Here is a 16050-nt window from a genome sequence, read left to right as displayed (position 1 = left end):
TTTTCTTTACGATCTTTACGATTCTGGTACTGTGAGAGTTTTTTGTGGTTCATAGCAGGTGTGCGTGCCTGATACTTGTTCTGGTCGCTTGATAGTTGAACATCGATCACTTTACAAATGGGCCTTCTTCAATCGATTAATCTGTTTAGTCTGAAATAACTGACTAGGTGTCGGATTTCATCACCGATAAACCCTACGTTGAGAACGGACAAACAGAGTCGATTCGTCTTTGTCTCGTCTTACGAAGCACTGTGAGGGTTTTCTTATTCCATATTTTCTCTCTTTTATATCTTGTGATTGGGAGATCCTGTTTTGTATACAACAATTATTTTTCTTGCTTATTTCAGTTTGTTTTCCTTTGACTCTGTATTGCTTGTCTTGGGCCCCGACAAACGTGGTTACCATCTGGACTCTAAGTCAATACATGAGTCTGATTTTTGTCTGATTTTGTTTTTCTTGTTTACCTGGTTAATTGGCTGATTGTTATTGAGTCAGTCTTCGTTGATTGAAACATCATATTGTCTGTTTTTTTGTTTCTTGTGTTGTTCATATGGCTGGTCCTACTGATTCTCTTGGTAGTAGTGGAAAGGATGTTCAAGTTAATTTTGATGATCCTCTTTTTGTTCATCCTTTTGATAATTCTGTTACTACTATTATTACAATAAAATTAACTGGTAATGAGAATTTTAGACTATGGAAACGTTCTATGTCTAAAGCACTTAGGGCTATAAATAAACTTGGATTTGCAGATGGTACTTTTCAGAAAACTAAGGTAGATGAGTCTAAGAGTTATAAATGGGATAGAGCTAATGATGTAGTTTGTTCTTGGCTTCTGTCATCTATATCTAATTCCATCTATCAGAGTCAAGCTTATTCTGATGTAGCTAAGGATATTTGGAACAGTGTTTTTGAAACCTATAATAAGTTAGATGGATCTGTTGTTTTTAATATTCATCAACAGATCAATACTTTAAAACAAAAAATGGAATTTCACTTTCAGACTACCTTAATAAACTTGACTCTCTTTGGAAGGAATTTGATGGTCTTACTAGTCTTACTGAGTGTACATGAGAAGCATCTATTAAACTTAAGGATCATTCTAATCTTATGAAACTTATGTAGTTTCTTAATGGTCTAGATGATTCATATAGTCAAGTCAAGAGTCATACTCTTCTCATGGAACCTTTACCTAATGTCAAAACTGCTTTTTCCATATTGTCTAGAGAAGAGTCACTTCAAAGAAATGGTTCTTTGTCTTCTCTTCAGTCCTCTAAGTCTCGGTCTACTGCTTTCAATAGTAGGTTTAATAATAGATTTAACTCAAGAAACTCTAATAAGAGTAAAAATCAAGTTGTTCAATGTAAAAATTATGGTATTAAAGGTCATTCAATTGAGAAATGCTATAAGATAATTGGGTATCCAAATGATTTTAAACAAAAAATTGAATCAAACAGTCAAAAGGGTTTTGCTGCTAATTCTGTGACCACCTCTTCTGTGAGTTCTAATGCTCCTGTCTTAACTGATCCTGTTGGAGATTCTGAGTTTCATCAGCTTACTAAGGAACAATACATCAAGTTTTTGCAAGTAATAAATGATAAACAAATCTATGAGGAAGCACCTACAAGTGCTAACATGGCAGGTACATGCTTGTTTCAAGCTTTTAATTCTTCTTTTGATTGTCAAGAATGGATTGTTGACTCTGGAGCCAATCAACATATGTTTTCTTCTGAATCCTTTCTTCATGACACTGTGGATGTGTCTAAATTGAATCTTCTTGTAAGTCACCCTAATGGTACTTATGCTAAGATTGAGAAGATTGGTAGTATGAACATATCTAATTCTTTAACATTGTTTGATATTTTTGTTGTACCAGATTTTAATGTGAACTTGTTGTCTGTCCATAAAGTTTGTAAAGATAGTAATTGTGAGGTCATTTTTAATGAGCATAGTTGTAAAATTCAAGGTTTACAATCAAAGGAGATGGTGGGGAATGGTAAAGAGTCTGGAGCTCTCTATTATATGAATAGTGTGCCTTCAGGTAATTTTCCTAATGTTAATCATTCCTCATCTGTTTGTTGTGAGTCTAAAATTACATGGCATAATAGGCTTGGACACCCCTCTGACCAAGCCTTAGTATCTCTAAAACATAAACTTAATTTAGAAAATGGTGTTCTTCCTCCTTGTGATGTGTGTCATAGGGCTAAACAAACTAGAGAGTCTTTCCCTGTTAGTCAACATGTCACATCTAGTCTTGGTGAATTAATTCATCTAGATGTATGGGGCCCGTATAGAGTGATCACATCAGAAGGATTTAGATATTTGTTGACCATTGTGGATGATTACACTAGATCTACATGGGTTTATTTGTTAAAATCTAAGGAAGAAGTTTTTGGATGTGTTTCTGTGTTTTTTAATATTTTGATTAATCAATTTGAAGTTAAAGTTAAAACTGTTAGGTCAGATAATGGAACTGAGTTTTTGAATCATAAGATGAAACAATTGTTTGAGTCTAAAGGAATTTTATACCAAACATCATGTGTTTATACTCCACAACAAAATGGTGTTGTAGAAAGGAAACACAGACACATTTAAAATGTTGCAAGGTCTTTAATTTTTCAATCTGGTTTACCTTTGAAATACTGGGGAGAAGCTGTTTTACCATCTGTTTTTAATCAACAGAACACCCACATCAGTTTTAAATGGTGCTTCACGTTATGAGTTGGTTTATAAATTTCCTCCTATATTTGATAAACTTAGAGTTTTTGGATGTCTATGTTTTGCAAAGAAACTAAATAATTCAGATAAATTTTCTGAAAGAGCTGATAAATGTGTATTTCTTGGTTATTCTTCTGATAAAAAAGGATACATAGTCCTTAGTCTTGATACAGATCTTATTTTTTGTGACAACCCAAAAAATTTCCATTCGGTAAAACCATCCACATCAAGCGAAGTCAAATCCGTTCTGCTAACTTTCAAACTTTTGGGATAAGTTTGAGCATTTCAGGATTTACACTTAAGGAGATATCAGGAGAGAGGTTGCACTAGAGTATTGTGCAACTCTGTTTTTCCAAAGCTCATTGATATTAGAATTCAATGCCTGAATAAAATATTTTCTGTCAAAAACCCCAGGAGTATATATGTGGTTCTTGACCATATTTATTCATTAGTTGCATTTCCAGCTAGAGAAAAGTCGATTTCTCTCTCAAGGATCTTCGCCCGATCACCCTGGATTGTAAGTATTTCAATCTAGAGTGTATATAAGTGTGTTATATGCATAGATAACATGGAAAATCAGCCAAAACACCAAGGAAATGGTGTTCACGCCCCATGATCTTCTTGGACCGTGAACACTAAATTTAGGGCCAAAGTGTGCCCAATGTCCCTCCAGACCTTGGAAATGAACCTAGAGACTACCCATAACTTGTTTAAACCTCAAAAACATTAAGAATCAAGGCTATAAGTGAGTTCATGGCCAAGGATGTTCTTGGGCCGTGAACTCCATTTTAGGGTGCCAAAATGCCCTAAATGCCTTACATAAGCCAAGAGACTAGCCTAGCACTTTACCATGATGTTTTTAGGACTCAAAGCAACCAAAATAACACCCATAGGTGTTTATGGCCGCAAGCTCATGACCAAATGGTCCATGGGCCGTAAACTCAAGATAGAAGTGTTTTGATGCCACAAACACTTCCTCAGGCTTAGGCTTGAATTTAGAATGCTTCCTTATGACCTTTAGGACCCTCATAAACATAAATGACCATGAGTTTATGGCAGTAAACTCATTAGGGTCGTGAACTCCTCAAAAACTCCAAAGAAGGTGGTCTTTCTCATCCTAGGTTAGAGCTAATGTCCCTAAATCATTCCCTAGCCTTCAAACTTGCATTCCCACATGTGTAGCCATGATTTTACAGCCGTAAACTCCCTTGGGCCTTGAACTCATGGTAGTAAACTCATATGATTGCCTTTACACCTTCCTATGTTGAATCACATGTGATTCCAACACTTGGTCAAGGTGTTTCCTAGTCCCGGAAGGTGTTTCCTTTCATATAGTTGTTGTAAACACTATATTCATGTCAATATGTTTCCTTATATGTCATTTAGGACTTATTGTGTCTCGGGACTTCATTCGTGGAACTTCTCATCTTTACACGCATACCCGTTTGAATCACCCACATCAGGTGAGTTCATACCCTGTAATGAATCTTTTAACTATTTTAACTGTTTTAAGGGGGAATACATGCTGAACACAATATTAATTGTGTAAATCTTTATTGTTAAACATCTTTCAAAATGTTACTTATGTTAATTATAAGTTATCAAAACATTTCAATAACTCGTTTAAAGTTATGTTACTTGATAGTTATACAAAACTCCGTTTGTAGATAAAAAGCATAACTTAGTAGAGAGATGAGTCCTTTAAGTAACAGTACAAGTAGAGCATTAGTACACTATAATAGTTATAGTTTAGGACAATGCTATTCATTACTTCTAGTACAATGAAGCATACAAGGAATCAATACCAGAACAGAACAAACAGTGAAGAGAATCAAACAATACCAGAACAGAACATAACAAACAAGTTAGGTTGCTATAGCATGATAACACACAGACATGATCTAATTATACCAATGAATCACTAACACATTAGTGATAGTTATATTGGGTATACATGATCATATAACTTTAATGTGAATTACACGGCTTGCATGGATTTGTTGGGGTCGCGTTTGGTTCCCTCAATGTCTTTACATTGAGAGCATCTAGTAAGGGATTCTAGCTTTCACATTATGACTGTAATAAAACAAATATGTTTTTAGGTTAATAGTGCATCCGCATGTCATTATAAACGACATCTGTGTACTTACTTCTCCCATTACTTTCATAAAGTGTCGGTACCACTTGAAAGTTGATCTATTTTCTAATCAAGATAGTTATAAACCAGGGAGAATATACTTTACATTTGACAAAGGAACAGTTGGGTTTAACTCAGATTAGAAGATGCCTTGGTAGAATGCTACGATTAAAGGTTAGGATCATAGTGCTAGCTTTATGATTCCTTAATGTATACACTATAGAATACATATATGCCAATAGATTCCGACAGCTAATAGGATGTGCGCCTTCACTTCATTTCCTGTTCTCGTTGGATTGTGGTCTTGAACCGAGTTATCCCAATCTATTATCTACCCGAATATATATATATATATATATATATATATATATATATATATATATATATATATATATATATATATATATATATATATATATGCTTAGTATACATTAAGTCATCATAAGGGTACCAAGTATGGATCAGGTTATAGGACACAGAGTCAAAGCACAGTTTTTCTAGTACAAAACTTACTTTTCAAAGTCAGTACTTTTGGTATACAAAACTAGAGATTTCCCAATTAAGGGCTTAAACCATTTTATTAAGCCAGTACAGTTTTAGAGACTTTAAGTGAGTTAACTCTATACCACCTTAGTTTACACACCATGCTTATATATAAAACTAATATCCGATAGATAGCTAAATGTGTGTTTTCCCCCGACGTCCTGTTCTCGTTGGATTGTGGGCATAGGGTAGATTCCCCAAATTAACTATCTACCCGATATCAGATTATATATAGCAGTATAACCAAAGCTATTATAAAAGTAATCACCGTAGTCAAGATTTTACTATAAGAAATATGGGTTTTCTTAAAAGAAATCTCCATTAGATATGAAGGAACCATTACAAATAGCTCCATGAGTAACAAGTGAATACACCAAGGTTATATATGATAACGATCTAACAACCAATGGAATGTGTGATATCCGCCTTACTTGCTGTTCCCCGTTGGGTTGTGAGTTCAGGGCAGATGCGCACAATCGATTGTTTATTTACTCTAAGTATATATAGGTTGTGCCCACTTAGTATGCATAGAAAGGCTTGTAGTGTCTTTTTACTTAACTTCCATTAAAGTAGGAAATATAGGATTTTCTAGAGGAAGAGGTGATCACTTCAAAACAGAACTTACAGCTTACATCACTGGTGCTTATACATTTCAACCACATTTTTACAGCTTACTCACATCACTAACATCTTATGAACTCACCAGCATAATTGTTGATCAACTCTTTCAAATAACTTGTATTCTCAGGAGACTGTTAGCCAGGTGCTCGTGCTGGGACTTTAGAAGATGGAGCATTATAGCTTCAAGTCTTGTTTTGTTATTTGTTTATGACTTCTATGGTTTGTGAACACATACATTGTAAACACTTTCTTTCTAAATGAAATGGTTGTTCATTACTTGCTGACCATATACATATCTCGTGATACTTGACATAACGTCCTCCACCCCCGAACGTTTTCGCCGTTCCGGTTTTGGGATGTGATATTTTTGTTTCCAGGGATGTAAAGTTTTATGAATCAGTATTTCCTTTCAAACTGAAGTCTTCGTCTGTGAATGATAAATTGAATGTTCCTGTGTGCTCTAGTGATCCTTTTTCCTATGATGATTCTTTGTATTCTAGTTCTTTACTTGATAATTCTAGTAATGATAACTTTAGAAATGTCCATCAGTTGGATGGTGCTAGTGCAGACCAATACTTGGATGAGACTAGTCCCTTTGATGTCAGCAACCAGTTTGGTGAGACACATGTGCCTTCATCTGATGAGATGATTCCTAGTTCTTCTACATTGACTGAGGAAAGTGGTCCAAATAATACAAATCCTTCTGATGATCAGTCCTCTAGGGCTACTAGGTCTGGACGTGTTATACATATGCCAGCTAGGTTTAGTGATTATGTTGTCGAAGGGAAGCATAAATATGGGATTGAAAGATCAATTAACTATTCTTATCTTAATAATGAAAATTATTGTTTTGTTTCAAATCTTAATAAAACATTAGAACCAAAAACTTATAGTGAGGCTGCTTTAGACCCAAATTGGGTAAATGCAATGAATGAAGAAATGGAGGCCCTATATAGAAAAAATACTTGGGAAATCACTGACCTTCCTAAAGGAAGAAAAGCCATTGGTTGTCATTGGATTTATAAAATTAAATATAAGTCTAATGATGAAATAGAAAGGTATAAGGCTAGACTTGTAGCAAAAGGTTATAGTCAAAGGGAAGGTATTGATTATGAGGAGACTTTCTCTCCAATAGCTAAAATGGTCTCTATAAGAATAGTTTTATCTTTAGTTGTTCATCATTCATGGCCCTTATATCAGCTTGACATAAGTAATGCTTTTTTGTATGGTGATTTATCTGAAAATTTTTATATGCAACTTCCTGAAGGATATCATTCTAAGAATGATATTAGAGTTTGTAGACTTATAAAGTCTCTTTATGGTCTTAAACAAGCTCCCAGAAAGTGGAATGAAAAACTGTGTCATTCTCTTTCAACTTTTGGTTTTAAACAAAGTATAAATGATTACTCCTTATTTGTTAGAAATTATGAAAACATAGTTGTAATTTTACTGGGTTATGTGGATGATATTGTCATTACTGGAAATTGTATTTCAGAGTTGGAAAAGGTCAAAGTTTTTTTGAAGTCACAATTTTTTATAAAAGATTTAGGAGAGTTAAAATATTTTTTTGGAATTGAAGTTATCAAAACTGAAAAAGGATTATGTCTAAATCATAGAAAATATAGTTTGGAATTATTAAATGATTTTGGAATGCTTGCTAGTAAACCAGTTAAAACTCCTCTTGAAGCAAATTTAGTCATTAAAAGATAGTCTGATTTGGATAGTTCTGATTATATTGTTAATATAACTGAGTTTCTAAAGTTAATTGGCAATTTAATCTATCTAACTATGACTAGACCAGACATCTCTTATGATGTTCAAATTTTAAGTCAGTACATGCATAAACCTTATAAATCTCATCTCAATATTGCTTTTAGACTCTTTAAGGTATCCAAAAGATTGTCCAGGAAAGAGCATTCATATAACAAAAACTGATTGTCTATATCTTAAAGCTTTTGTAGACGCAGATTGGGCAAAATGCTTGTTTAGTCGTAGGTCAGTTACTGGTTTCCTAGTATATTTTGGAGGATCTCTTGTATCCTGGAAAAGCAAGAAATAAAGTAATGTTTCTCGTTCTTCAATTGAGTCTGAATATAGGGATCTAGGATCAGTGGCTTGTGAAGTGTTGTCAATCTTGAAATTGTTATTTGACTTTGGAATAACATGATTAACTCCTATGAATGTTTTTTTTATGACAATGAGTCTGCTATTAAGCTGGCTTTGAACCCTGTGTTTCATGAAAAAACTAAACATTTTGAAGTTGATCTTCATTTTATTCGTGAAAATATTGAAAAGGGTATTTTCAAAATAAATAAGATTGAGTCATCAAATCAAATTGTAGATATTTTGACTAAAGCTTTGGGTGTTAGTCAGCATGAGTTTTTTTTTCTAGTCGACTTGGTGTTATTAATATTTTAAAAAAATAAGTGCTTAATTTAATTTAATTAATGTTTAGTTTGTGGGGGGGGGGGGGGGGTGTTGAAATATATATTCTCTTATTCAAACTTAACATTAATTAAGAAAATGTAAGATTTGTATTTTTTACTATTCTATACGGTGTATTGTGAAATGTAGTGTGCATGTGATGATCTTCGGGTTTACACGCGGACCCTATACGGGTTTGGGTGCTCCATGGAGCTGCTTGCTCCAAGAGTACTTAATGTGTTAATTGTGTTCAATTATATTCATTCCTCGTGATATTTTTAGAAGTGTTCTCTCTTTCTCTCTAGATTAGGGTTTCTGTAAGGGTTTCGTTAAGAGCTTTTGATCTGTAATAACTTGTTATCAAGTTTTCATTTGAGCGTAGGAGAGTTTGTGTAGCGAGATTTCCTATGTAGTTGTTTGGTGTAAACCAACTGTTTCATAGTGAATGAAATGTTGATGTTGGGAAATCGTTGAGTTTATCTTTTGTACATGATCCTCATGATTTTAAGATTTGTAAAATGTTACTTTCACCGCATGGACTTTCTATACTTTTGTGTTTACGTCATCCACCGATAGTTTTGCCAGTGGTACCTACCTTGTATATCTATCTACTAACAAATTTGATGGTACTTCAGTTTTATCAATACAATCATCAAAATTCAATTTATAAAACATATTTAAAATATAATATTAGCTATAAAAATCAACTTTGAAAATGAATAGAATTTCTATTATTGATTAATTATGTTCATAAGTTGGAAACAAATTTAACTTGTTTATATGATATTGTTTATAAACTTTGATTTCATCCCTCGTAATTATAATTTATATGTGTTCTGAACCCGAGTGACGATCTAGGCTTAGGCCTTTCCAGCATCAACTTTTGAATTACAATATAATTGTGTTGGTTTTTATTGAGGTTTACGAAAATTATGTTTTGTATACGAACATCTTATAATTTCTTATAGTAGGTGTAAATACTTTACAGGTTATGAGTTTCACTCTGATTAATCTTTGAAGCGGAATGATAAGATTTTGCGGCATATTTTAGTAAAAATTGTTAGTATGTTAGCATCTAAGGTTTAGACCCAAGACTCTTAGGTTAGGTTAATGACCACTTACATAGCCCTATTTATATTAGATTTAACTCTCATTATTAATAAAAACAAACTATTATTTCACATGGTCCCAGAGCTGCAAGTTTTAACAAGCAGCCGTCACTCTCCATCTTCGATGCCCTTCTTTAGTAGTCGTCAAAGGTGTCTTCCATGTCCACCCCTCCCCCCCCCCCATCCTTCTTAAATCTCTTCTCCTCTCTTGCCTCCTGAAAGCCTCTCTCATATAAACAACCATCGTAGCCTCTACTGCATTCACTTCTCCAATGTCTACCGACGCCGACTATGACAGAGCATCAATATTTCCCTACAACTGTTTAATCTAGTTTTAACTTCTAAGTTTGTTTCCACAACCATTACCGCCACAGCCTGTAGATCCAACCGTCGTCGCCATCACCGTTGCGTCCGGTTCCTAATCATCTCCGGACTCCGTCTTCTGCCTTTTGTCGTCTCTATGTTTTGTGTTATTTTTTTCCAGTTTCATCGTCTTCTCCAAATCAAATTGTAGGGGATGGTAGTATGTTAGCATCTAGGGTTTAGAACCAAGACCCTTAGGGTTTAGGTCAGTAAGACACCTATATATCCCTTTTTATATGAGGTTTTACCATGATTATTAATAAAAAACAAATTGTTATCTTACAAAAATATATATGCAATATATCAAGCACAAAGTTACCTCATTTTTGTTCAATGTTAAATAATTAACGCATTGCCATGGGACCATCATTAAAAAATTAAAACTCGAGGTTAAGAAATTGGAGACGACATGGCGAAGGAGTGCATACTTGTTAATTAACAAATCCTTCTTGACAAGGTCGGCCCAAAGTTTGGGCGAGCTGGGCCACAGGGCATCAATAGAGAAAGGGCATCAACTTTTAATCATGTCTTATGCGTTCTTATATTTATTTTGGCTCAAATGTTATTCCGTTCAAGTAAAAGGGAGTCCCGTTGAGGTCTAGCCCAGCGGTATCAGGTGGTGCTTTCCCTCTTTGAGGTCTAGGGTTGGAGTCCGGTTGTTGACTTAGGTGGAATAGGTGTTGTTAGTTTAGGAGTAGATTATATTTGACGGTTCAAAAAAAAAAAGCAAAAGGAGTCTGCAAGAGACATGATCAGATCGACTTGAAGCGCGGTAAAAAAAAAATGTGTACTACACCGATTTGAAAATCGAACCTTGAAGCCTTGAAATCCCAAACGTACTCTAGATACCAGGAGGCAGCAGCGGTCAAAGAATATGTTTATTTAATGCGAATGTATTGCATGATTTCTGATTGTAATTCGTATTAGTGATTATTTTCGTGAAATTCTCAAGATTTTATCTTTCTGTACTTCTTTTCTTTTCATGGATTTTTCGAAGCAATTTTTTCAATCTAGTTATTGGTTTAAATCGGAAAGGCAAAGCAGTGCAGTAAAGAACGAATGATAGAATTGGAATTTCAGAGGTTGTATGTTGATATTGGTTTATTTACAATCATGGTTACAAAACAACAAGGTGAGACAGTAGTTGTTTGATATTGTAGATAGTTAGAATGGGACTAATTTGTCCCATGGTGAACTAAGTTTTGTTTTTCTTTGGAGTAAAAATGGTCAAACTGACGACAACGTTTCCATGAAAAACAAGAGTTAAGCCTGTTAATGAGATCATTTGATTAATTGTTAAATATCTTAAGTTATCTTTAATATCAAGCCTTTACGTGGATCTTATTCTTTGATTGCATATTTCCAAGGGTTTTTGGTTAAGTTAAAGGTCGAGTAAGATATTTACATTAAATATTTTATAATAGAATGACTTTGAATTGTAGTTGGAATCATAGTATTATTTGATGGCTTTACACCATTTCTCCTTGGTGTAGCCATGACCATGGTATTATTAAATATTTTTGGATACAAATCTTTCTAACTTCAAGTATGACAAGAAAGATACATGATTGCGGAAATGCATGAAAATATCATTTTAGATGTTTTTTTATAGGTTTTTTTGTGTTATTATGATTTTTTTTGGTTTACATAGTTTTTGTAGGTTTTTATTCATGTTAATATGATTTTTTTTATTATTAAAAATTTATATTTTTGTCTGGTACCGTAAAATACAAATAAGGGGGCATGATATTATCATCTCATCCTAGGAATTGAAAATCAGTGGATCGGCTTTGCTTCTGGATTGGCTTGTTAATGAATTAATTAAACCATAAAACTTAATTAGTATTGTGTGTTAGGAAATAAATGAGTTAAATGCATTATATATACCAATGAATTGGATGTGTGGTTACATAGTAGCAAGTAGCTGGGTGTGCTCAAAGTGAGGGATTGTTGGATTTTATTATTATTATTTTTAAATGGAACAAGTGAGGGATTGTTGGATTGATTTCTTTGGGGTGGAGATCATGAAAAATCAAAGATTAATTGGTATTCTCACCTTGCAAGGAAAACCAGCCGACCACCTCTCTAAGAAATCACTAACTGGTACATGGAACAACATTGCTTAGGTGAAATCACATCTGCTTAAAGTGGGGCTTCAGTTCAGTCATATTCTAAAGAAAAAAGTTGGCTCTGGTGAACATACACTATTTTAGCTAGATGATTGGGTCGAAGGAGGAACCCTAAGAGATCAATTCCTGTATCTTCACAAGATCGAATGCAGGAAAAAACGCTTAGGATCAGAACGTATCACCAATGTGTTGTTGATTGGGTCTTAAGATGGTGTTGTATTGGTGATGTTAATTGTACAAATGTGGTTGAACTATTAGACTTCGCAGCTAAATGGGGAGATTGCACAAAGAAACGGGATATCTTATTTATTGTCTGTTGTGGTATGATTTGGGGGATCTCGAAGGCGTGGAATGATAGGATTTTCAAGCAATGCATCATGAATCCTACAAAGGTGGATGACAACAACAAGCCGACTGTGTTTACTTGGCTAAAATGCACGCGAACAAATAGTTTAATTAAATGGAGTGATTGGAGTATCTTTCCTTTCCTAATCTTGTAATTGTTTCTCTTTTGTGGTTTTTGTTCTTTTCCCTTGTTTGTTGTCTTTTGACTCTTTTGCCCTTCTAGCATCTTGCGAGTTTGGGCCTCTTTGCAGTTTCCAAAAATAAGATTAGATGAATGATAATCCTACAAAAGTAGCTAACCTGGGGAAATTAGAAAATGTTAAGAATTAAAACTATCCAAGTCAACAATAGATAAATTATTAAATATAATTATATATTTAATTCTTAAAGTGATCATGAAAGTCATGCGTGTGAAGTTTGTAAAGCAACAACGCTAAGCAATGTTTTCTTTCCAAAATGGTTTGTAGTTAACACTATGAAATCTAAAATATGTAGGGAAAACTATACGTATCATTTTATTTTAAATGGAAATGTATATAAACCAAGCAAATACACGCGTGTTGCATAGAATACAATAATATCTTTGAAATTCTTACAAATATATGTTTTTCAAATATATCAACGACGTTGCTGTTAACTCTTATATAATAAATCTTATAATAAGTTGGAATAAAGATTGTTTTTTTTGAATTATATGATAATATAGACATCTTTTAAAATTTTATTATCTTAAATGTCTCAATGGTCTCTACATGTGGGTTAATTATGAATAAGATTAAATATAATATATGGTTTAATGATATTTATAGTTTTTTTTGTTATGATTAGTTATTTTTAAAAGTTTATTTGCTTAAAATTTTAATTTCTTTGATTAAAATTGTATAAAACATCAAACACTGTTTTTCTTTTTAAAGGTAACATTATAATTTTGGTATATAATGTTACTTTTAACTATTATTGTTGTCAGTTATTTAAAATAACGTATTTGAAAACTCTTAATTATTTTAATTTGGTTTCAGAAATTTAAAATTTTAAAATTTATTTGATGAATAGTGTTAGTTTCATTGATTGTAATTATTTAAAACAACAAACATTGTTTTTGTTTTGAAAGATAACATTATAACTTTTTAAATAATATTACTATTAACTATTCTTATTGTAAGTTATTTTTAAGCTACTTATTTGAAAATTCTTAAAGATTAAAAAAAAAATAGTTTCAAGGTTTTTTTATATTAATTTTGTATTACAGTTTAGGTTTAATATTATAATTTATAACTTTTAACTATTTAAAAATAGTCTCTCGATTTTTTAACTGAATTGATTTAATTTAACCCTTTAACATTATAATGAAAATAATTATTTAACTATTTTGCATAAAATCAAAAATTATACAAAACTTTTGACTTTAAAATGACAATTACACACGTACAAAAACATATCTAAACTAATAATATAACACCCTGTTTGAAATCATTTCCTAAGTCATGGACATGACCGGATTATAAGAGTATAATCCGTGGGAAGGAGAGATTTAGTCCCCTTGAAAGTGGATAATGTAGATTAGGTGATCCGAGAGTTCGGTTTGTGTTTTGGAGCCCAATGGTATAATCGTAAAGTGATAGTTCGGGCCTTTTAAGAATTTTGGATTTAAGCTCGACAAGTTTCAGGAAAAGGAGAGTTGATAGAATTATAGAGCTTATCGTTTCCTTTCGGTGGATATAAAGTACTACAAAATCGGACTTAGAACGAAAAAGCTATGGCCTTCGAAAGATTAGTGGTTTTAGTCCCTAGTCGGGTACATTGGGCCTACGCTATGAGTACGCTGGGTGTACTAGGTCGAAGTTGGTCGTGAAACGTACGTTCACTAGGGAAAATCCTAATTTTTAGGATTTGTGCCCTATTTAAACACCTTAATTCACTCTTGGACATTCTAATGACCAGCCTCCACCTCTCCAAACCCTAAGAAAGAAACGATAATTACCCTTTGAGTGTTTTGATCTTAAAAGTGAATTTTGAAGATGTTTTTAGAGATTTTGAAGGAAGAGGAACTCTTGGAAGTTGCATCGGTGTGGTAGAGCTTGTGTATCAAGATGATCATCAACTTGGAAAGCTCTTAGAGGTATAAACTCTTAACTTGATGATTCATTTTATTAGATCTAGTCAAGGCTTGTTTTTGTGCTTTTTATGGTCCTATAAGTCATGCATGAGAGTATGAGCTACTCCAGAAGATAAGGATGATAGATCTTAGCATTTTTTTAGGTCCCTTGTTTATAAAAATGCAATCTTGATGAGTTATATTGGATCATGCATGAGTTTGGGTGCTTATTCTGGATTTTATTGAGTATTAGGTCCCATTAAGACATGCAAAGGAGTAGAGTTGCCAACTTGACGTGTTAAGACATCATTTAGGAACAGATCTAAGAATTGGACATAGTAGCTTAACCAATTAAGAAATTAATAGTGATTTGGGTTGGCTTTGGAGTACGTTAGGCATACCCAACTCGTACTATATACATACTTGCTGAAGAAGGTATACGTTGGGTGTAAGTCTGAGTATGTTGGGCATACTCAGCTGCCATTGACTTTTGTTGACTTCTACGTTTTGGGCCATATTTGGACTACTAGGGTTTTAGGTCTTGTTGGGCCACTAGTCCTTTCGAATTTTGGTCATTGTTAGGCTTTAGACCTTCTTGGATTTGGACCCGTAATGGGCTTTGGGTATCATTTAGGAATTTGGGCAATATTAGGCTTTCGGAGCCATTAGGTTTGGCCATGGTTATTGAACGAAGTGAGGAAAGGGTAAATTTGGCCATGGTTTATGACCTAATTATTAATTAGGGTATTTCTTGATGATATTTAGTGCGGAGGTTTCCTAGATCAGTAGACCAATCATTCATCTGGTTGTTTCATCAGTTTAAGGTGAGTCTCCTCACTATGCTTGACGTGTCGAAGGCACCAATGCCAGCCCATGATTTATTCTCTTTAGGATGGTAGTTGTCTGCGTGACTCTAGCATGTGTAGTATGTGATATGTATATTGGGCGGGGTCCGATGCCAGGAGAGGCTGGATGGGTGCATTGTATATTATTTATCTTAGTGATTTTTGCATTTGTTTATGTGTCTGTATGACAGTCGAGCAGGGCCCGATGCTAGGCGAGGCCTGATGAATGTGATGGGTGGGGCCCATATCATGTTCTAACAAATATGTTCTGAGTGGGTTCGATGTCAGGTAGGGCCCGATGGTTATGTGGCATGGCCCATTGTATATTTGATATGTATAGTATGAGTGTAACACCCAAAAATTTCATGCCAAAATAATTTTTTTCAAAGCATTCAAAAACCATTCATCATTACAAAGTTTGTTTTCAAAATGTCTAATATCAGAGTTTTCCCAAAACCATAAACAAAATAGGAGGAGCTGTATGATCATGCATTTCCCTTGCCGCGATCCCCAGATGTACCTGAAACAATAAACTGAAATTGTATGCCCGAAGCTTAGAGAGTTTCCCTCAAAATACCGATACACATACAATTCACATATCCCTGCCAACAATATCATAATGTAACAAACTAAACAGCATGCGATGGGTCTACAACTTTACAGACTGGATTACCCCTGGGCCCACAGTGTGAGTCTGGATTGTCGTACGGGCCCACGACTCACA

General features: G+C 33.9%; 1 protein-coding gene across 1 annotated transcript; it reads left to right on the top strand.

Annotated features, from left to right (window-relative positions):
* Window positions 1-550: 550 nt before the first annotated feature.
* LOC145098875 (uncharacterized) lies at window positions 551-7726 on the top strand. The gene is made up of 6 exons (XM_079036471.1): window positions 551-940; window positions 1123-1819; window positions 1874-2038; window positions 2438-2501; window positions 2680-2926; window positions 6437-7726. Exons 1-6 carry the CDS (start codon window positions 551-553, stop codon window positions 7724-7726), a joined length of 2853 nt encoding a protein of 950 aa, XP_078892597.1.
* Window positions 7727-16050: the final 8324 nt, after the last annotated feature.

The sequence above is a fragment of the Lactuca serriola genome, chromosome 4, assembly GCF_051521515.1.
Source record: "Lactuca serriola cultivar US96UC23 chromosome 4, Lser_US96UC23_V15, whole genome shotgun sequence".
Taxonomy (NCBI): domain Eukaryota; kingdom Viridiplantae; phylum Streptophyta; class Magnoliopsida; order Asterales; family Asteraceae; genus Lactuca; species Lactuca serriola.
The sequence above is the reverse complement of the archived record's forward strand: the minus strand, read 5'-3'. Positions and strand labels throughout refer to the sequence as shown.